General features: G+C 43.2%; 1 protein-coding gene across 1 annotated transcript; it reads left to right on the top strand.

Annotated features, from left to right (window-relative positions):
* The first annotated feature begins 4,490 nt into the window (after nucleotides 1-4,490).
* gabra1 (gamma-aminobutyric acid type A receptor subunit alpha1) lies at nucleotides 4,491-22,653 on the top strand. Its single transcript, XM_061300267.1, has 9 exons — nucleotides 4,491-4,590; nucleotides 7,818-7,915; nucleotides 8,602-8,669; nucleotides 10,011-10,231; nucleotides 10,601-10,683; nucleotides 11,867-12,010; nucleotides 12,896-13,048; nucleotides 18,983-19,185; nucleotides 20,031-22,653. The coding sequence occupies exons 1-9, from the start codon at nucleotides 4,511-4,513 to the stop codon at nucleotides 20,349-20,351; spliced, it is 1,371 nt and encodes a 456-aa protein (XP_061156251.1). The 5' UTR covers nucleotides 4,491-4,510; the 3' UTR covers nucleotides 20,352-22,653.
* The last annotated feature ends 388 nt before the right edge of the window (nucleotides 22,654-23,041 follow it).

The raw sequence follows: 23,041 nt of genomic DNA on the forward strand, positions 1-23,041 counted from the left end.
TTCAGTTCATCTGCTGGCTGATTGAAGGAAGTCGTGGGCAACGTTGAAATCGTGATAATTGATTAATATTAACTTCTATGGCAATTTGGGCTGCCCGATAAAATGAAAACAGAAGATGGGGAGTTGAAAAGTAAACAAAATATGATTCATGAAATTACACAGAAAATATCGAAATACATCCTTTATTTTTTTCAGCACAACGCCATCTGCTGGATGGAGGCTTATGTTGTGGGTCCTCAACAGGCAGAATACATACCGAGGTAGCCAAACAGCTTGCAAGTATTATTTAATCGACTCCACGCAATGCAGATAAGCACTCGCTGAAATTCAACCACCGCCTCCTTCCCAGATTGAATCGATAAAAGATGAAAAGATACCTGGCGTCAAGGTTGAGCAAGAAGGTGCAGATGCCATCCTGTTAAGAAGCTGACATTCCAACCATAGCCACCAACCCGATGAGACAAATAAGTGGAGTGTCTTGCAGAGTGAAAGGTTTGCCGGCAGAACGTACATTAACCCTTCCACCTGCTCATACCAGTCAAACGTTTGAAACCACAACTCAAACGGACTCCAAAACTTTCATTTAAGTGTCCACTTCAAGGCTTCTGTCAAGTCTGGCTCAAAGTGGTCAGTGACCACTCCCACTTTGGCGCAGCCCTGCACTCATCCGCAAAATTTCCCACAATCGGTTCCAGTCTGTGATTGACAGGTGACCACTCCAGTCAGCTGTGATAGACTCTGAATTCCAGTCCGGCCAACCAATGGATGGATCGATAGGTTTCAGACTGTGGTACAGCAAAGTAAACTAACATTGTGCACAATTGTGTTATTTAATAAAGCTAACCATGCATGTGACTCACACATACAATACTTGACACAAACCACTGAGCGCATCGGGGAAAAAGCACACATCTCTGCTCAGCACTTATATGGCTGCAGGCCACTTTTTCCTTTTCTCTCCATCTCCCTTCCCACTTCATATAAATGACACAAGGCTGGCTGCCACATACAGCTGAGGAATGTCAATTTAGTGTGTAGCCTACTGTAAGATTGTGTGACACCAAACACATTATCCGCACGTATACAGCGCAACGTGATGGATGAGCAACGCACAGGAGAGAGGGTGCCCCTCATCCCCTTCCACTTATTCCGGCAAAAAAAGAAAAATCAAAACGCCTGTTCACCGCAAGTGATTATTTGCTCATAACGCTCAGGCAAATTACAGCCATCAATCTTGCTCTGTTTAGTCCCTCTCTCTTCACTTCTTCATCACCTGGCCTAAGTTGGACGGGATTGTCTTGTTCCCGAAGCTTCACTGTGTGGAAGACGGAAGGGAGCGCCCCGATAGATGGCGCTTGCCTATATTTATATTTAATACAGAAGAAGAAGGCCAAAGTGGAGATTCAAACTCTGAACCTAAGAAACTTATTGCACTATAAGAGAACCCAATGTGCTGCTTCAAAACAGGCTCGTACATACGTATATGTTATGAACGCTTCTGTGCCTGCTTGATAGCTAGTTAAATAATTTCAGGCTCCGTTAAACAATACGTTGCACGTGATTTGTGTTGGCACTTTCTAATGTTGCATTAGAGTCGCAACTTATTTACATGAAGCATGCCGGACTAGAGGTTCTGCCTCACAGTTGATGGCAGTTTGCATGTTCTGTTCTCCCCATGCTAGCGGCTACTTTGGCTTCCGACCACCATGAAAAAAAAACCTGCATGTTAGCTTTATTGAATTGAATCGAATTGTTCATAGGCATGAATGTGCTTATTTGTCTACAGAATTTGTATCCCCGGCTCTCAGTCGGGTTAAGCTCCGGTTCACTCAGAACACAAATGAAGACCTGCTGTATATAGAAACTGGATGGATGGGTGAATAAACATGTCTGGTAACATTTAGAGTGCTGTTTTTGGAGGCTTCCTGACTCTCAATCCAGGAGAGTTGCCAATGCCATTCCTAAATTGTTTTATTCAGCCAAGGTCGCTGGAGTGACATACACTAAGCCACCATGTGACACGACCTAAAAAAAAAAAAATTAAATAAAAAATACATATATATCTGAAATCTGAGGAAATGAAAATATTTGGTTTCCTCACTGTTGCACGCTGACACATGCACGCGCCCTAGCAACACTCGGGCACGTGTTATACACGCTCCACGCACGTGCACGCGCTCAGAGGCGAATCGCGTCACATGCAGATCAGATAGAAAAGACGAAGGGTTTTGTGGAGGGAAGGGGGCGCCTTAATAGGACAAGCGCAAATTTGGTGGCTGATTATCATTATTTATATGATTTTATTATTTTTATGAAGAATGGCTGAGGGGGCGGCGTGGGGTTGGATGGAGCGCGGCCGCCGTGTCGCTTCATAACTAATCATTCACATTCCACTTCAACCACGCGTGAAAGCAGGGGGGGAGGGAATGGGGGGGGGGGGGCGATGCAGTGGAGACGATGCATGCACGACTGACGTGCAGCACGCGTCCCCTGCTAGGATGCAAATGAACGCTTATGATTAAACCCCCTGTTGCAAAAAAAATAAAATAAATATTAAATATTAACGCTAATGTTGTTTTTATGCTCATGCGGCGCGCATTAAGGGAGGAGGCTGATGATCGCGATGGTGGGATGCAGCGGGGGTAGTGGAGGGGGGGGGTGTTGGGGGAATGAAAATGTCTTCTGATTTGTAGTTTAACTTGACGACTACAAAAATTATAGGCTGGCTGGTTGGTCGACGAGCCCGTTTTTTCCCCCTCTCCCTCCCTTGCAGATGCACGCAGCTCGGCGCGCTCAGTGTGGAGTGGCGCGACTGCAGCGGCACATTCACTCCATCCCCTCTCACACACTTCTATTTTCACGCCTATTCACTCTCTCCAGATATATTTTTTTTAACGCCACGCAGAGAGATTCGTGCAGGATTTAATTTGGATTGCGGGAAGAAAGAAAACAGCGGAGGCACGTCACGTCGGCGCAAACTGGTGAGCCGCTGCTGTCTCTTTCGACACTCTTATTTAAATTGCACTGAGGGGTGTCTTTTTAGAGGCGCGTGCATGCATGTCACCTCCTTGAGGGCGCGCAGTATAATGCAGTGAGAAATAATAAGGAATCCGACTCATTTGTGTTATATTTAGCTACACTTGCAAAGAGATTACAGCAGCGGGAGTTAAATAGTGCTGCATACAGTATGAAAGGGGCGGTCTCGCGTAATCTGACATCAAATCCTAACATTCACCCTCCTATGGACGTGTTGAGCGCGCGCGCCTTGCAAGGTGGAGCGCATTTATACTTTGGAGTGGGCTTAATTATTATTCCTTCATTTTTGTGATGAGAGTTGACTGAAAGAGAGGAAGAGCGCGAGCGAGACAGCAAGAGCGAGAGAGAAAGAGAGGGAGAGAGAGAGAGGGAGGGAGAAGAGAGAGAGACCTGCATACATATCGTCTCCAGCAGCCTCCAGCTAGAATTCGTCAGATGTGAGATCACACAGGATTTACTTTCTACCCCCCCACCCCCCTTATCATTTTTTTTAATTACCAGTCTGGCTTAAGGAAGATATTCAAAGTTTGAGAAGGGGGATACAAGCGTCTATTCGGAGCCCATCTGCTGTAAGTGTCTCATTTATTACCCTCGTTTTGGATGCTAGACGATGTGAGTTGAGGCTTTTGGGGCGGGGGTTGTGGTGGAAGGAGATGTTCTCATTTTGGAGGAAAATGAGGACTTGGGGAGTAAGGCGTCGAGATAGATGGAAGCGAGAGGTGGCTGGAGACAATTCAGCCCCATGGCCAGCGCCCGGAACAGCGCGCGTCGCTTCATTACGCGCAAACCGGATCAGCATGCACGGAGCAGCCTTGTAGTGATGCCAGTTGCATGCTAAATCTTCAAGCCCGGCACCTACTTAGATTCATGCCACATAACATTGTGGCGTTTCCAGAAAAGGGGGTATTATTTGGGGCATGGGGTAATTTAGAAAGTGTACTCTGTCTTTTTTTTTTAGGAGGGAGGGGGGGGGGGGGATTTTCTCCCTTTTATATAATCTGCATCAGTCTGTAAATCCTTGTCAGCCAGAGGATTTACTTCATTCTTTATAACAAATAATTTTGTGGTGTTATTTGTAAGTAATTCAGGCACACTCATGAGAGCACATCCATGAAATGTGTGTGTGTGTGTGTGTGTGTGTGTGTGTGCATGCTTGCATCATGAGGAGCAACATCCCGTCTTATTGACTGAGGAGGAAGCAAATGCTCTTATTTTATTTAGAGACGGGAGGAAAAGAGAGGGGGGGGGGGTGTTGAGGGTTTGATATTGCGGTACGGCGCTCGTTCACATTGCAGGTTCGGGGAAAAAGGAAAGAGGCGGTGCACAAGTGCTACCACCGCAATCTAATTGTTTAAGATTGTCGGATTGTGTCTAATTGTACGTGTGCGTGCGTGGCGATGATTCCTAACCTCACTCTGATCGTGCGTGTCTTTCTGCTCTGACCTCCAGCAGCGAAAGGTCTTCATATTCAACAATGTGGGAACGGCGCAGCGTGGCCTCGCTGTGCCTGGGGGCTTGCTTGCTCATAGCTCACATCGTCCTGGGAGCCAAAAGGTAATCATGAATATAATGCTCTTTTCTTAAAAAAAAATATATATATATACGCATGAATGGCTGTATTGGTTGTTGGATGGCAAAGAGCGCTGTCAAATATTTTGTGCTCTTACTTCTTGATGGTTTGGAGCAGATCTGCTGGGGTTGTAAAGTGGGGCATTCCCACAAGACACCTCCACGCTTGTTATTCCGAGATAAGGAGCTAAAATAGCCACGAGGCGTGTCATCATGGCGTTACATTTTAAAAAGTCACGCTGAATGTCACAGGTGACTTTATCGGGTACAGCGTGACGTAGTTGTGCTCATATTTGGATGTGATGACATCATAATCGGACTCAACTGCTTGGATTATTGTGCGTAATTGTGCCATGAAACACCAACAGTGGCTCAAGGAGACATTTGCCAGTGAGGCAAAGCTACAGTTGGAATTCTTCAGCTGCTCCAACTGCAGGAGATGCGCGCCTTGTTGAGGATCAATCAGGGCTGGCCGTGAATTATTCACCAAAAGTGTCACAGTCGACTCCGACGTCGATTCATTTGGAGAAGCTGCGGCCTGGCTGAACAATTTACACCGACTCCAAAAAAAACAACCTTGCATGTTGATGTGAATGATTGCCAGGCATTGACGTCACGAGTCCAATTTCCTTTGTTTCTACATTAGAGGACATCTAATATAAAGCCACCACTGCAGCATAATTATCGACCGGCAGCATAATCCAATCTGCTTTTTGATGTCTCGTACAAGATTTTGAGTTCCCTGGAAAAAAAATGTCATTAATTAGAACCATCTTGATGGGATGTACAGCAGCTTGGAGAAAAGGGGAGCGAGCGAGACCATCAATGTTGAGCGGCACTGTTGCTGACCTGTAGATGGGGATGGTGCACAATGTTTTATGAAGAAGAAGGCCCCCCCTGGCTGCTAAACATGTAGTCCTCCCTGAGCGCCTTTTTCCGCCTGCTTTATTTATTTTCATCGCCATGACTTTGCCACGTAAACGCAAGAGCCGCATTGCAAAGCGTGTAAATCTGCATCTGACAGTGGGATGGCTGTCTAAGTCATTTATTGACGAGTTCTCTATATACCGGCTGCTAATGACTATAATTTATAAGAACATGTTCATCTTATTCCGTCAAATGAAATATGATGTAGCCCAACTAGCATGGTGGAAGACGAGCAACAAATAATTCCACCATGCATCGTGTAGCTGACTACACTACGATATCTATAGGGATGACCGCATATATTAAATTCCCACTTTTACACTAAAGTATGTCATAAAAATGAATACATTTAAATACCGGAAATGTGAGCTAATCTTTTCCTAGCCAATGCAACATTGGAATGTTGGTGTGCACGAAACGATGCGAGAATGTAATCCGTCGTAACATATTTCGACCAATGCTGACATTAACACTCGTATATTACATTGCAGTAATCAAAACACCATAAAGGTGAACGGCGAGTTAGAAATTGTGTCTAGTTCGATTTCTTAGTATTCTATTGAGTGTCTCATGTAAAATGTCTTAATGGAAATAGAATGGAAAAGCCCCAGTAGAACTATTCAGGCTGTCGGCGTTATGGGATCGTGCTGGCACCATTTCAGGAATATTAAATAGAGGTGAGGGCTTGAGGTGTATTGTAGCCAGCCCCTAATTTCACCTTGTATCCAATATCGCCTTTATTATCATCATTGTTTTGTTATTCTACAAGAGAATGAGGACAAATGATGGGGAATTGATGGCTGCCCAAGCAGTGCTTTCCAAAAATCCGGCAGTATCTGTATTTAGAAAACAAAATGTCCCGCAGCTCGCACTCAATCAGCCTCAATCCCCTCGCTTTGACGGTGAGCCTCATGTCGTTTCTCCCCTCTGTCTCGCTCACCTTTCCGTGACCCTTTCCCGCCTCATCTCTTGCCTTCATTTATGTTTTGTCCTCTATGAAAGCTTTCTTTATTTTTTTATCCTCACATGCTCCTCCGCTTGCCACTTTTCCCCGCCCACAGCCGCCACGCTTTCCCACTTCCCTTCTGTTGCGTCGGGTCCGCCCGCTAACTCGTCTCAATGACCTCTCCCTCTCCTTGGACGTGTTGGGCGAGAAGAGCTTGTTTCCAAACACTGGCTGTTTATTTAGCGGGGGAGCCAGCCTTTTGCCATTGGCGTAAGAATGAAGGGAGGAAAAAAAAAAAAACGGGGGGCTTATGATTGCTCGGCTGCATTGCGGGAGATGTGCTCCTGGTTATCAGCGCAAATATACACATATGCATTGATTCGGGTATGGTATATAGATAGATATGCAAATGCACGCACACAAACATTCCAGGTGCTCCCGGCCGCGACGAGTAAATATCTGAAATATTCATACCCCATTGTCACCGGTGAGAGTTTTGGCTTGAAGCATTTTGTTTTATGTTCAAGTCCTGCACAGGGCCTCGGTGGTCTGAAAGACCATATTAAGGTATTAATAATGGATTGCAATTTCTCCATGATTGTGGCTACGTGGGTATGGGCGGCGCATTCCGCTTTATACACTCGACATAAAAATGGCTTTAATGCCTGCAAACGCATCTCTATTAACGTAATTTTCAGACTATAAGTCGCGTTTTATTTTTCCATAGTTTAGGTGGGGGGGCGACTTATACTCAGGAGCGACTTATATACATATATATGTTTTTTTTCACTTTTGGGGGCATTTTATGGCTGGTGCGACTTATACTCCGGTGCGACTTATAGTCCGAAAATTACGGTAAACCACACAGGGGTAGAATGGAAGAACTCATTGAGGTAAAGGAAGTAGCGGACTAAACATTTGTTGTTATAACGGAAATATTTTTCCCTTGAAGGTATCTAACGTGTATGTTATTTATTTTTTTATAAGCAGTCTTTCACTTTTGCCTTCAGAAAGCTCGCCTTGCTGTGACCTTCATTTTTATTTTTAGATAGAAAACGCTTAACTAGTCCTACAGTCCTTGATGAATGTCAAATGCTCTTGGACTTTGGAAACACGAACACAGCACTGAATAGCAATTGAGTCTTCTTAACGTACGTCATCATCTATTGTCCACTTCTTCTGTCTTCTTAACGTGCGTCATCATCTATTGTGCACTTCTTCCATCATAACTGCAGAGATCCTCCTCATTGTTGTCAAACATGAGTCGGCTTTTTTGGTCGCGACGCCAGTTGCGCTCTTTCTGGCCATGACTTGACATGCTCTTTCCCGCTTTTGGCAGCTCTGGGCAGGACAGCGAGCACAACACTACAGTGTTCACCAAGATCCTAGACAGCCTTCTGGATGGCTATGACAACCGCCTGAGGCCGGGACTAGGAGGTCCGTAACCAAAACAATGCACCATACACAATGGTGGCTTCTTGTGACAAATATGAAAATAGCCTTAAGTGACAGAAGATTCCTTTTAGGGTCCTTTTCTCCAATTTGTCCACCGTAGACAACATTTAAAGAATCTTTATCAATGTTTTTTTTTTTTTAAGAATTTAGAGGGGGCAAGGGGGTCCCTTGCCCCCAAGTAAAAAGAAACCTAGCTCCGCCAGTGCTTGCAATCCCAAAAGAAGCCATTTTATTGGCCACTTTATTGCCCTGAAACTAGGGAACTACTGAGTGTGAAGTGTTGCGTGAAAGACAGGTTTGCGTTGATGCTCTACGGCAGACATTCAAATGACGGCTATGAAGTTCATACCGTTCAAAAGTGACTTTGAAATCAGAAGGGTTGAGGGATATTCGCAAAGTAAAGCCCATCAAATGTTATGCGAGCACAGTGGCTTTATTTGCAGCACTGTGCAAATTTATGAGGAGATTGAACAGTGCACATAATGGAGCTGACACTGAAGCCAATACTAGCAAAAATGCTTATTGACATCCAAAATGGGCCATTTTTTATGATGCTGTTTGTGTGTGTTGAATGGATCGGGGGGCCCAAGCCAGGTGGTCTTGCATTAACAGGTAGTCTGGGGGGGCTAATGAATGCCACTCACCCTGCCAATTTCCTGCTTCAACAGAGCGTGTAACTGAAGTCAAGACTGACATTTTCGTGACTAGTATCGGGCCAGTTTCGGACCATGACATGGTAAGCTTCTTTTTTTTTTTTTGCTTGTGTAAATGTCACCAGTTTCCCTTCCTGCACTCTATCCTCTTCATTACTATTTGGGGACCCGGTAGTGGTCTCCTCCTAGCCTTAAGAGAGATGTCTCCATGCCATGATTCATTTCACAAACTGGTGCTGTATTAATAAAACTGTCTCATGTGATATGTATTTGCTTTCCTACGGTAACTAATCCGAGCCGGCATAAATGCCAGCGCCGCCCCCTCTGCATGCGACGATCGTGACCACTAACGTTCAGTGTGTGATTTGTTAGCTTGCCGGAGTCAAAATATTACATTCAAATGACTTTAGAGCAAACCCCACATCAGCTTAACACAGTCTCTTGAGAATTTAGTTGAAAAATCATACATGATACTATATTCCAATTGAACTGGAGGATTTACGAGCTATGTGAGCTTGCCAAACAAGCCATGCGCAAATCCCAGTAACACAAACATGGCAGGCTCTATTTTGTCTGCAAAAATGTAAATGTAATCAAAAGCAAGATTTGATAAGAGAAAAAAAGATATTTTCCATTGAGCCCTCACCTGCTTATAACCAATTCACCTTATCCAACCACTACTCATCTGCTAAGAGCATGCGGGCATTACTTTTGACATCATCTTTTTTAATTGACATGCAGGCCAGATGAAACATCTGAGGGACAATTCCACACAATTTCCTTCGTCCATTACCTTCTCTTTTTCAATTCTTAGTCATTATCTCACTGAGGCTGAGTGGCTGCCCTATAATTTTCACAGGCTCACTTTACTGTGCTGAGTAGCTGTGTAGAACCATTCAGATTGTTTCTCAACTCGAGTCACGAGCCTGCTTCAAAATCCGCTCGGGCACTTTCTTTTTGGTACCATTCCAATTTGGCTTGCTTGGAAAATCGGCTCTCTCGTGACAATTTGCGAACCTACCAATGTACCCGATGACCGGAAACGGAATAATGCTTAATTTGTCAAGCCACCATATGCAACTGGACACATCATGCCTATTAAGAAAAACTCCAGAATGTTTTTTTTTTTTTTTGTAAAGAGTCAGTGATTATACGCTTGAACCAGGAAGGCATTCTGTTTCGTTACCTACAAGGCGGAGCACCTCCACATACTAAATCCTTGGCTAAAGCCGTTAACATGAAGAGACAGCTACCAGCAGGGAAAGTAGGCCGAGGCCAGCGTATGAAAGTCAGAGTCAAACTGAGAGCTTGTCAAAGGGTAAAGACGTGGGGGTAAAGAGGAAAAAAAAAAAAAAAAACTACTCTAGGTTTAAATTTACAGAGACTGGCGTCAACACTCCATCTGTCCTTTTATCCCATTGCAGGAGTACACCATTGATGTATTCTTCAGACAGAGCTGGAAGGATGAGAGGTTAAAGTTCAAAGGTCCCATGGCCGTGCTGCGTCTCAACAACCTGATGGCCAGCAAAATCTGGACGCCCGACACGTTCTTTCATAACGGCAAAAAGTCTGTGGCCCATAACATGACCATGCCCAACAAACTGCTACGCATCACAGAGGAAGGCACTCTGCTCTACACGATGAGGTACGTCGCCATGATACACGTCCGTTTCGGAAGATATCAAAAAGGATACTGGTGAAAATGTCCACAATGCACAGTATGATGCACTAAGCAAGGATTGCAGGACATTTAGCATGTTTACTGGGGGGGGGGGGGCACAGATGAGGGGGATGAGGGGACGGATGAAAGATTAGCGTGTCACGACTGGCCTGACATGCTGTTTTTCTGCAAGCTGTCACAAAAGAGAAGCTCAGAGGGATAAAAAAAAAAAAGAACCTTGCTGCAGTTCAGAGGAAGAGACACAGTTTGACAGCCTCCGATAGACTGGAAGCAAACAAAAAGAGTACACCACATGTTCTTGTTTGCATCTCTAATCATCTTGTCGTGCTTTAGGCTGACTGTGAGAGCTGAATGCCCCATGCACCTTGAAGACTTCCCAATGGACGCCCATGCCTGCCCACTCAAGTTTGGCAGCTGTAAGTGCTCTCTGGAGACGACACAACATCTACATACGTTTTAGGAGAACATAAATTGTTACGCAAAGTGATTCATTCCATTTGGACGTCACTCGTCCCATTTCAGAATGCACACAGTCACTCCGAGATCCGACTTCACACGATTTTGTGTGAAAGGCACATACTGATAAATATCGGGTGTTTTAAGCGGCTTGGAAGCTTCTTTGGAAACTGCCTTTGATAGAAACTATAAATATAGAGGCTCTCCTCCCCTAATTTAGAACAGAGGAGGAAGTCTTTTGGATTAAAGATGATATCTAAGAAGAAGACGATGGCGTTCCTTCTTCTCGGCTTTTCCCCATGACCTAACTTGCCTGGAAATCTCCGTGAAGGTCATCTAGGACAGATTACAGCTCATGTCTTGATCTTGTGCTGGATAAGTGGTATAGAAAACAGATAGACGGATGAATCATGATCTGGAAGCATGAGCGATAAGGAACGACAACATGAGAGCAGATGTTCTCCCAGAGGAAGTGTCCGCAAAGCCCCCCCCCTCGGTCTTCTTTGACCCTGCCAGGCCATGGAAGTCTCTGCCAGACGCTGGCAGGCAAGCAACGTGTGGACCTTGTGTTTATCCAAGGCAGCGCTCTTTGAAAAATTTCCAGAGCAGCTCAGGAGCTGCTCACTGCTAACAGCTACTATATATGCCTACACCTTGTGCTCGAAGACGCCGTAACAAGAATGATGGAGAACAAGAATAGCCAATGAGCAAAAAGGCTGCACGCTCCTCTTGGCAATTGTTGGACATCCGAGCAACACGAGCGAGAGGACCCTTCTTCGGCCGACACCCGTGGACCCACCAAGCCCCGACTTGTCTCTAAATTGAATCCAGTCGCTAAATATTTCAGTGTTTAGCTCTTTGCCTTCTGCTGCAGTCTGCAGCGAGACCATCCTTTCCTCAGCAGTGGTCGAGGCACACTGCAGTTTTGACAGGTTGGCTGGCCGTAGGCAAGAAAACACTGACTTGGCTCTTTTGAGGTCACGCCATGCTGTTGGGATGGTGTGCGTTTGTGGTCCTTATAAAGTTGGAGGACGACTTGATGTGACATAACGCCAAATCCCCCAAAAATGAGGCTAGTTTTGCAGGGCTACATCTACACATACTAGATAATCGATTTTTTTTTTTTTTCTCGTCCCTTGTTAGATGCTTACACTCGAGCAGAAGTGGTGTATGTGTGGACCAAAGGGGCCAACCTGTCTGTGGTGGTGGCAGATGACGGTTCGAGGTTAAACCAGTATGATCTGATGGGACAGAGCGTGGATTCTGGAGTGGTGCTATCCAGCACAGGTATGTGGCATTTTGGTTTAAATTAAAGATGGTGCAGCAGCACAGTCAAATGCCGCAGAAAGAAATGATGTATTGGATCATGTGTGACTTTTTCTTCTGGTCCGATTATAAAAATGCCAACGTAAATGTTGCGCAAGAAAATATTTGCATTATATATAACTATAGTGTGTATGAATCAGGATAAAAGTGACCAAGTTTACATTGCCCTATTCTGACATGGAAACATTTGTCTTACTTTTGTCATCACCGACCGCACAAACACTGTTTTAGGATGTACTCAAAATGAAACAATTTGATGTCTCTGTCAAAAGCATCCATTTTTCATTTTGGAGAAATGACAGGCCATGCCCTAGATTTGCAATTCTCTTACAGGCCATTCGAGTTGCTTTTTCCACCACTACTGATACTGGCAAACATGAGTTACTGTGCAAAATGGGTCATCTGGTCACCAATTATGGATGGGCTGGATAGAGTGATTAAGACCGGACTACCCCCAAATCATTCAGTTTTGGAGGGGGTGACAAGCACCCAAGTTGCAATGGCCAAGCATCTTTCAAAAATGAATAATGAAATAAGCCAGATAATTCCGAGGCTGTCGACAATGATTTCGGTTTTTGAATCCCATTAAAGGGTCGCGCAACAACGGCCGGTCAATCAATCTCTGACAACACAAATAGAATCCTCAATCCCACTTGTTTAGACATGGTTCTTCTAATTATTTTCAGAGTGAGTCAGCATTTGACCATCTGGTTGGACCACACTTTCTGAGAACCACCCAAATACATTTAACAAGCCATCCGATTCTCAAGGCATATCATTTGGAAGTCAAAGTCATATAGGTTGCACTAAAATACGATCCTTGACATTTTCCCGTTTGCTCCGCAGGCGAGTACGTGGTGATGACGACCCACTTCCACCTGAAGAGGAAAATTGGCTACTTTGTAATTCAGACATATCTGCCCTGCATCATGACAGTCATCCTCTCGCAGGTGTCCTTCTGGCTCAACAGAGAGTCCGTCCCTGCCAGGACTGTCTTTGGTGAGTCCTCTAGTACCTTCTTTCTTTATTTCTCATTCATTCATGGGCTGGAAATGATTCCAAAAACAAAGCATGGAGATTAGCAAGAACTAGCTGCTCACAAATAGCTGGTGCGTGGCGACTTCCTGGAGTCTCCGCTGGTTGCCTGGCAACTCACTTGTATCGATCTTCCTCATCTGACACACTGCACCGAAGCTAATCAGCATATTCCCGGCATATCACACGTGTCCCCCAACCATTGCCTTGGAGCCTACGTGACATATTTAAGCTTATCTTTGAATTGCCTATTAAAGCCACAATGCGACAAGATATTTCTATTCTATTCCATTCTGCACTGATGAAGGCGGAGGAGCTTTAAATCGGTCGGGGCTGCGGTGAAATTTCAGGCAAAAATGGTGTTTAAGCTCTGAGTGTGTATTTGTGCCTATGTGTGTGTGTGTGTGTAGTCATTAGTGTGTGTGTATCTGTCTGTCACATTCAGTTCTTACATAACACTGGCCAAAAGGAAAGCTCTTGCTTGCTAGTCTGCAGCATGCTCTGTAGCACAGCAGCAGGCGGAATGTCCTTGAGTTACCTCACGCGACACTCCTTTCCCTCTTTTTCTTTCATTCCTTTCTTTTTTTTCCCCTCTTTCAGTGTTTCCCTTGGCCCACTTTCACTGAAACATTTGCACAAGCATCTGAGTTTGCAGCTATTTTTTTTTTTCTTTCAACCTAGCATTTTCTGCAATATTCTGGGGTGTGAAATTATTTGTGAGGGTGTATGGCAGCTACCTGTGCCCCTCGTCACACGTGTCGAGCGAGCGAGGGTGGGTGGCGCTGATTGGATTTAAACATCCAAAGTATCTAGGTCATGTATGTGTTTCCGCATGCAATCACTGCTGGTTTTTTGCACAGCGGGATAGCAAAGGGGGTAACGCAGCATATGGACACAACACACACACACACACACACATTTTTACCGCAGCACACAAGGTAGGTCATTCATGTAATTAATATGTATTATTCTGAGATGGCAGAATAATGAATGCCATGCTCAAAGAAGTCAGTAGAAAAATGAATGAATCATTAGAAAGACAATTCTGGTTTATTAAAATGTAACCATAAACTAAGATATTACCGTAATGTTCGGAGTATAAGTCGCACCGGAGTATAAGTCGCACCAGCCATAAAATGCCCAAAAAAGTGGAAAAAAAAACCATATATATGTACATAAGTCGCTCCTGAGTATAAGTCGACCCCCCCACCCCACCCAAACGATGAAAAAAAAACGCGACTTATAGTCCGAAAATCACGGTAGCTAAAATGTTGTCTTGTTACGCGCAAGATCTTATTTAGGATATATATTTTTTATGAGAGTTGAAATCAGAATGAAGCTAATTATAAGTGCTCTGCTAATGTATATTCAATTTGCATTTGAGTAACTTGCATGGATGTTTGCATTAATCATGTAAAAAGGAAAACCGTGTTAAACATGAAGAGGAACAGAAGTACTTATGAGTAGTCGCGGTTTGAATGTCACGTCTTCCTGTTGACATACAAGCGTAGTCGAGCACGGCTCCTACTTCTTTCTGATAAAAGACGAAAGCGATTGAAAAATGAGTTGAGTGCAAGCATCGCTCGCGCTAACATGCATTTGGCTATTGATTAAGATTTCAAAAGCATTAACTTTTCATGTCCATTACTGATGAGGGTGCTTAGAACATCCACTACCTTCACATCTTCCACATGTAAAACGGAATGAGTTTTGCCAACTCGGGGTCTAAAACATAAGTTCTTTGGATCACCCCAAAGAAATCTAATAAAAAAAAAAGAGCAGTTCCACATTAGTCGCTTAGGTATATGTCATTCTTATTCAAAGCACACCCTGCCTTTGTTTTCCGCCACAAATCAAAGTATGCACCGCTGTTAAGCTTAATTTGTGCTCTGTGATCAGACGTGTCGACGCCACCAATGCATCCAGACTCATTAACGTGAGCAAACGCAGCAACGAGGGAAAGAAAAAAAAAACATGGTTTAAATCATGCGACGAGAAAGCTCCGTCTCACCAAATCAAGCCTGAGGCAATTTCCAAACACAGCAGTAGGTAGCCTTAGTTACTGTATCATTGTGCTGATAAACATCGGATTAGCACAAATGTTCCAAACAAACTTTTCCACTTTGGTGAGAAACTATTTTTCATTGAGGCCGCTAGGAAATGCTTCTACAGAGAGACGTTCAGTCTGGTAAGAAGAAATGGACCGTTGGGCCAATGAGTAGTATACCTGTCCTACTTCTAACTGTTCTTTTGACCTCATTCCACATTTTGCTTGTCATGTTTAATTGGTAACACACTCAGTCAAATCACCGTCAGTGGCAAATATTTGGCCAGAACCGACCAGGCAGAGAGCAGTAGCGAGTACAGCCATTTTTCTCTGAAGGTCCACTCTCACCCACAGCGATTAGTTCTGCGTGGCTGCGATCCAGTAGCTGAGTGGGGATTAACTGAACGTTGTCATTTCAAGGGTACGCAATCAAGTGCTCAGGGGGAGGGGGGAGAACCCAAGCGGGGGAGAGAATATCAGTCAGATCAGTAATTAACACGCACCATCGTAAGCGATGGATCACACTTGGAGTTGAGATCTCGACGACAATCAAACTGCTTTCATTTATTGGTTCGTATTAGGAAATCCAGAATGGCCATTAACGCACAGGAACAGAGACAACAATTGATTTTTATTTTTAATCTGCAATTTATTCACACAAACGAAGATCAAAAATCAAATTTGTCAATCTTAGCAAGATTGTGTCAGAAGGTGTTTAAATGAGTGCACGCTATTTGCACCGCATTTGATTTTTGCTTGCCTGCAGTCAAACATGTCCTTGCCTGAAGCAGCTGTAAAATAGTCGCTTGAATGTATCACCTAAAACCTCAAATTTGTCGTGTAATACTCGGAAACTGTTTAGCCTGAAATGATGGCACAGCTCTAAGACTGTGTAGAGTTACTGATCACAATTTACATTGTGAAAATGAATTTAAAGATGGCACCCCTTTTCGCAATGATGACACAAAGCCGTATCGTTTGGTACAATAAATTCCTTACTGCGGGTTTACATGTGGCATGAGGATTGTTAAATGCGCCAATGAATGAATAGCGTTCCGTCATAATTGAAGGAAGAATGAGACAAATGGAATAACAATCGGAAGGTCTAAGCGGGAGCACACGATATATTTAACATCTTAACCCATTTCTATAATGTCAGACGCCACACGTTAACAACAACAACAAGAAAAAGAATACGCAAGGCTAACGTTTAGCTTATTTTGTAATTTCCCACAAAAATGCTTCTCCGATTGTCTGTCTGAAATAAGACAATGGAGGAGTGTTTGTTTCCATGGTGACAGAACTAGTAAAATATATATGATTGGCTTTTTTTTATGAGGACTTGCGTAATACTCGGGGGTGTTCAGCCTGCATCCTCCCCCACAAAATTAAATGATTTACTCTGCAAACGGAGGGATTGACAACATTCCGAGGACACCTACTGATGCGTGCACTCGCCTCCCATGCGCACTTCCTAATACGCATGCACGGCAGGCCTTCATCCACCTCCACCCTGGCACATGCATTCATCTCCAAATCCACTCATGTCCAAGTTTAAATACATTGGCCATCCATCTATTTAATGTGTGGAGAAACAATATGAGAGGTGGCGCTGTGTTGTACCTGGCACGACCATTAGCACACATGATTGCTGGCACAGGAGCTCAGCGCTGGATGCGCGCCAGCGGGAAACGCTTTGGCACTCTATCTACATGAGCTGTGGCGCCACGGCGACTCTTAAGAAATTGTGACAAAGCAAGCTGCTGCTTTTACTCACATTGCACACGTATTACATATTATATTGGGGTTTTCGGGAAACAGAGTGTGGAGCCGTCCATTCGTCCCACCCCCGCCCGCCCCTCCCTCATTCATTCCTCAACTTCTCCCACAAACAAATTGGCAAAAAGTTACATTCGTCCTTGTTAGGCAGTCGCCTTTGTTAGCCTACAACAGCTCCAATGGTAATTAGAAAAGAAAAGAGGGAAATAATTGTTCCGTCTCACATGACTGAAGGCCCTGAGGATGCGGAGAAAATGCGGGAATGAGTGCCGAGTCTGGAATTTTAATGTCACTTTTTTTATTTTACTTCCCTTCATTAGGAAAGAGCACTAGTGTTCAAGTTCCTTGAGGGAAGGGATACATATTGATGTTTTAATTGTATGGTTAGAGCAGTACAATGTAGTTTTTCCAATCAATTTAGAATCTGTTTTGGATGTAAAAAAAAAAAAAAAAAAATCAAACATGCAGAAGAGACTGCAGAAAGCTAAATAAATAATGATGACTTACTTATTCCCTTTGATTCATAACAAATGTGGGAAATGCATGACCATGCACCCGTGCACCAGCTATGCAAATGTCGCAAATCCATCAGAGGGGTCCCTGTTTCGTTCTGGTTAAGTGACTAATCACTTATTTGGCTCTGATTGGTAATCATACTTTATGCTTCATGTCACCAGCAAATCCAAAAGCATGTGAAAACAAGCGTGGGAGGATGAGGAGCGCGTGATTCATGCTTTTACCGCTTGTGTCATCAGAATGGATGCAGATGAGACATCCTCCAAATGCTTTCCAAATAAACATACTGTAAAGCAAACTGATATTTCGACAGATATTTGGATCGGGGTATTTTGTCGCAATGGGCCCACCGTACCCCGCTGCTATTAAACAAATTCATGAATTGTAAATATGCATTTATAAATGACAATTAGGGCAATCATATGAGTAATAATAAATCTAGTTCCAATTAAAACGGCGCAGCTTTAATGCTATTGCGTTAGTTGAAAGATGCATGAATGAATTGATAGCCTGAAAATGAACCATTAGCCATTTTGTGTATAATAAAACAGACTGTTCAAAATGAGACTAGAGAACAGCCATGGGTTTTTTTTTTGGTCCAGTGTGAATAAATTAATAATTATTATTAGATTATATTAGATTATATTATTAGATAATCTGTGCTCACCTTTAAAAATGATTGGCTGTGTTTTTTTGAAATGTGTAGCAAAATAAATTACATGGTTTTGTCAATATATAATAATAATAATAATAATAATAATAATAATAATAATAATAATAATAATAATAATAATAATAATAATAATAATAATAATAATAATAATAATAATAAGATGCACATTAGGGGAAACCAACCAGTACAGCAAACGGCTTAACCATGTTCAGATATGATTGTAGAATGTGGGCAATCCCTTTGAGTGCACACCACGTATGTAGAATATGTGTACAATATGCGTATGGGAGTTGTCATTATGTCATGTTTCATATTTCTACCTGTACAAGCCATCTGTTCACATCCTGAAATTGCTCAATGGCTCATGTTATTTGCTGTGTAAACATCTGCACTATTCCATTCTGTATGGAAGCCTGACTACAACTGCCCTCGACCCACTTGCTCTGATTCTCTGCACGGTTGCTAATGTAGTCAGTGACTGATTGGGCAGTGTGGACAACATGCGGCAGCTATTATTTTGCATAGCTTTTGCATTTTTCTTTTGCACAGCTATGCGGGATGTTCTCCAATTCGTCAGCCGCAGTATCCCTGAGGACAACCGCATGTTGCGGCTGCATCTGGGGACATCTCCACCTTTTGCGAGTCTATTAAAAGAACGAGCTGCACGGGCGCACAGCTGCTCCGATAGATTCGTACAAATGTATGGCGAGTCCACGCTCGAGTAGAAGAGCTACGACTCCCACATGAATTATTTAGATGTATGCAGAAGTGTTAATCGGAGCTTTCCAGGTTATTTTTTGATTGTTTGGACAGGTCACTGATTAGGCCGACATGGAGGTTACCATGGAGACATATTAATTTGTGTTTGTGCTATGGTCTACAGGAGTGACTACTGTCCTGACCATGACTACCCTCAGTATCAGCGCCAGGAATTCGCTCCCCAAAGTGGCCTACGCCACGGCTATGGATTGGTTCATCGCCGTGTGCTACGCCTTCGTCTTCTCCGCCCTAATTGAGTTTGCCACCGTCAACTATTTTACCAAGAGAGGTTACGCCTGGGATGGAAAAAGCGTGGTGCCAGAGAAGGTATTTGTGATCTTACTTTCTTTCTAAACTGCTTGAATCACAGGGGGAGAGTCTGCGAGGTAATGGCATTATAAATTGTCCTCATTTCCCGAGTCTTAAGGTCTATTTCAACGAGATTTGTGGAGCGGGTTTCGATTGGTTTGCAAAATGGTGTCAGATGAGAAAGGACGCTGCAGACTTTTTCGCACACGGGGGGCAGTTAGCGCTTAACTGCTGTGGGAGCGGCGGCGGCAGCAGCAGCAGCAAGCTGGGAAGCATTCAGTTGTCATCGCATAGAAAATTCAATTTGTGTAACATGACGTGAACATTAATAGTTTAGTGTTCATCTCGTGCTTTCTGCTCCACTTGTCCGTGAGCAGCATTTAGCGGCGCAACGCTTTTTTTTTTTTTTTTCCTCACACTTATTGATTTATATGAATCATTAGGTTGCTGATGACGCAATGTCAGCTTTGAGCATTATTCATCTTCTTGTAAGAATTACAGCATGATGCAAGCCTCATGATTTGCTCTTTAATCAAATTGACATTTTAACAATGACACATTATTATGGAAATGTGTCATTTTCGCCAAATTTGGATGTAGGACCAATTAAAGTGTTTAGAGGCAAACTACTAAAAAAATAAAACAATCAAGAATCCATTCTGTGACACTGTCTGACTTCTAATTTGGTCTTATTCCAAAAGCCATTTTATGACTGGAGATTGAAAACCCCTCGTTAACTGTCCAGGCATTTTTTTTCATGATAACATTGTTAAGGAATGGATGTTATTAAATATTGGCCCGTTGGATGGCGGCCATACGCTGATCCTTCTCTTTGTTTTTCTTTCCTCATCAAACCAACTCAGCAAAAGAAGAAGAAGGAGTCCATGCTGAAAAAGAACAACACAACAGCGTACCCGGCCGCCACTGCTACAGCCTTCGCTCCCAACATTGCCAGGGACCCTGGTTTGGCCACCATTGCCAAAAGCGCCCCTCCACCTCCAACCGAGCCCAAGGAGGAGCCCAAGCCCAAGCCCCCAGAGGCCAAGAAAACCTTTAACAGCGTGAGCAAGATCGACAGGATCGCCAGAATAGCCTTCCCACTGCTCTTTGGAACCTTTAACTTGGTCTACTGGGCCACCTACTTGAATAAGAAGCCCAAACTGCAGGGGATGACTTCACACTAATCCCTTGTTGGCTCCTTTTCAATTCTACCTATCTAACTTTCATTTTCTTTGGTATTCCTCAAAAGAAAAAAAGAAAAACAAACGTGTTTATTTTCAGACAAACATGATGTCCATGCTGGTTTGAATTCCCAGTCGTTGCGTTGCTTCTGTTTATCTACTACAGTTTGAAGATTTGGAGAAAATAACTTAGAGAACAAACAATAACTAAAAAAGAAAAAAAAGGAGCGAGATATAGACACTTTTAAAGGGGCTGTTGTTCAGGTGTGGGATGATGCTTTTAAGAAAATGCTAGCGTAAATATTTAGCCGAGAGGAGAATGCTATTCCACAAATACACCCAGCCCAATCTTGTCTTGGGCTTTATCCTTTGTACATTGTATATTTTCTTATTTTGCAGGGCTCCAGTTCTAATCTTTGCCGCGGGAGTCCCAAGAGTTATTACCATTTGAGGTAGGGATAGATAAATAAATACAACAAATGTGCTTTTGATGAGGGAGACAGTGCAACTATTTATTGCGTCCATTGCAACGTGTAACTAACTGCCCAAGATATTTGCAATATTGCAACAACTGCTCATCTAAGTAACATACCGGAGGCTTGGCAAAGGACAAAGTGACAAATACAAAACGCAAAATGCGCTGTCCGTTAGAAACAGTCGAGCCCATTTCTCATGATGTTTGTTCGAGTATTACTGCAGTATCACTGAGAAACGCTGATCGTGAAATACGGCGCAGGGAACCCGTCTACAACATTCAGTAAGACGCCACTGTAAATAATCTGAGATCATGTTTGCAGTAGGTGCTGCTGTTTTGGTTCACCACTAAGTTCCAACAAGCTCAGCAGTTGACTTTTTTTTTTTTTTAAAGTCTGTCTATTAGGGTCACTATTTGAGGAAATAAGTTACAAACGTTGATGCTGTCTAATCAAACACATGTATCCTCCCCAACCTGACCATTTGGAGAGAAGATGTTCTGTATAATATGAAGAGTACTGCCAAAATATTATATTTGAGTGGTTTATGCCAAAATGCCCAATAGTGGAGGGAAAAAAAAAGGGTTTTAATCCAGTCAGGTTTTAAAGTGATTTTGTTGTAATCTTGGTAGTACACTTCTAATATCAATAAGACCCATTTGTGAAATAAAACGTCACTTGAACTCAAAATGTGGCCAGCTTACAAACCATTTTGGGCTTAGCCATTTTTTGATTGGTGAGAAGAGCTTAAAAGCCTTTCACCATTGCTCAGTCCAGTCAGCAGGTTGCATCCATCGTCCTATTAAAGAATGCATTATCTTATTAGTGTATCGATGCTAATAATGGCCGTTCCTATTGGCACACGATTTTTTCATTACTTTAAAAGCTCGGGTCCTGAGGCTTCCAATTGTTCCAACACAAATCAAACCCTGCTTGTATCTTATTTACGATTTTTTTTAAGCACAGAGATGACAAACAGCACGCGGCGTATATGCATGGGCAGGGCATCCTTAAAAGAACATCACCATCTCATCGACCGCAGGCTTTCATTTCTTGATTCAAAAGACTTCCATTAGTCGTCGTTGAAAATAAGTTGGGGTTTGTGCAATAGCAATAAAACACGTCTCAGTGGACACGCCATTCATTTATCTCCAAAAATAGAGTCCGAAAGCTAATCAATTATCTCTGCTTAAAAATGTTGACATGTGGTATTTTCCTTATTGCGGTCTTTGTAAATATTCTCAGATGTTAGAGATGTCAATATTATGTTGGAGTAACTAAAGGGTATGTTTAAGGAATACTTGGAGGAGTCATTGATTTCTTTTCTAAGACACACATTATGGTCTATTTTGTGCTATTGGGATTTTTTTTTTTTGCCAGGTTCGTGTCCAATTGATTTGACTTTTTTTCTTGGTTCGCACTGATGTAAAAACGGGTTAAAAAGTAAGAATGTAATGAATTGTCTTCAAACCTAAGCAACGTTTTAATTCATTATTTCCTTTGGTTGTCATTCGGTGGTGGGGGCGGGGCTGATTTTTGTCCCCCCCAAAAAAAATGCCGTTTAACAAAAAGTCAAGTTGGGGCGAAAAGTCAACGAGGGGCGAGGCACATTGCGGAAGGAAGTGCCTTTTCCATATATTAAGTGATGATGGCTTTGCTGACTGATGGCACATCTTTTTCACATTTTGTGACCCCCAAAATCTTTTTGTTTTGGTTTCCTTTTTTCTGTGTTCCTCTATTGGTGTTTTGAGTTGAGAATTGTCAACACTCAGAAAGTACCAGCTACACTGCCTTCAGTATCACATGCCCTTTTAGATAGATTTGTTGCTGCTGTGTGTGTGGGTGGGTGGGTGGGTGGTTGAGGGTGTGTGGGTGGGGGCAGGAGAAGACCTTGAGGTGTGATGTCGTAATCTCGGCACGGAGGACTTGTTGAGTCGTTCTATGAAAATGAGTATATTTTTCTAGCATGATGTTCGCCCCTCTTCTGGAAAAAAAAAAACCAAAATGGTGAAAGGTGACAGGATAGCTTTTTTTTTTTCTTTTCTTGAACACTGCTTGCGCTTGTTTTGGTTCTTCCTAATCCAAACATTTTCTCAGCCGTGGCACGGCAAGGTTTCGGAACAGCCCAGTTTTAATTGTGTTCATGTAGCAATATTACTTAGCAAGGGCTTTTCTGAGGACCTCAACTTGAAACTTAGCGAGGGGATGCTTGCCCAGCGT

This window comes from Syngnathus typhle, linkage group LG15, assembly GCF_033458585.1.
Source record: "Syngnathus typhle isolate RoL2023-S1 ecotype Sweden linkage group LG15, RoL_Styp_1.0, whole genome shotgun sequence".
Lineage (NCBI taxonomy): Eukaryota > Metazoa > Chordata > Actinopteri > Syngnathiformes > Syngnathidae > Syngnathus > Syngnathus typhle.

Bases quoted from the DNA above. Each gene is read 5' to 3' on its own strand.
- gabra1 (XM_061300267.1), top strand. From the start codon at position 4,511: ATGTGGGAACGGCGCAGCGTGGCCTCGCTGTGCCTGGGGGCTTGCTTG. The intron at 8,670-10,010 runs GTAAGCTTCTTT...ATCCCATTGCAG, and splicing joins CAGTTTCGGACCATGACATG to GAGTACACCATTGATGTATT. The intron at 13,049-18,982 runs GTGAGTCCTCTA...TATGGTCTACAG, and splicing joins CCCTGCCAGGACTGTCTTTG to GAGTGACTACTGTCCTGACC.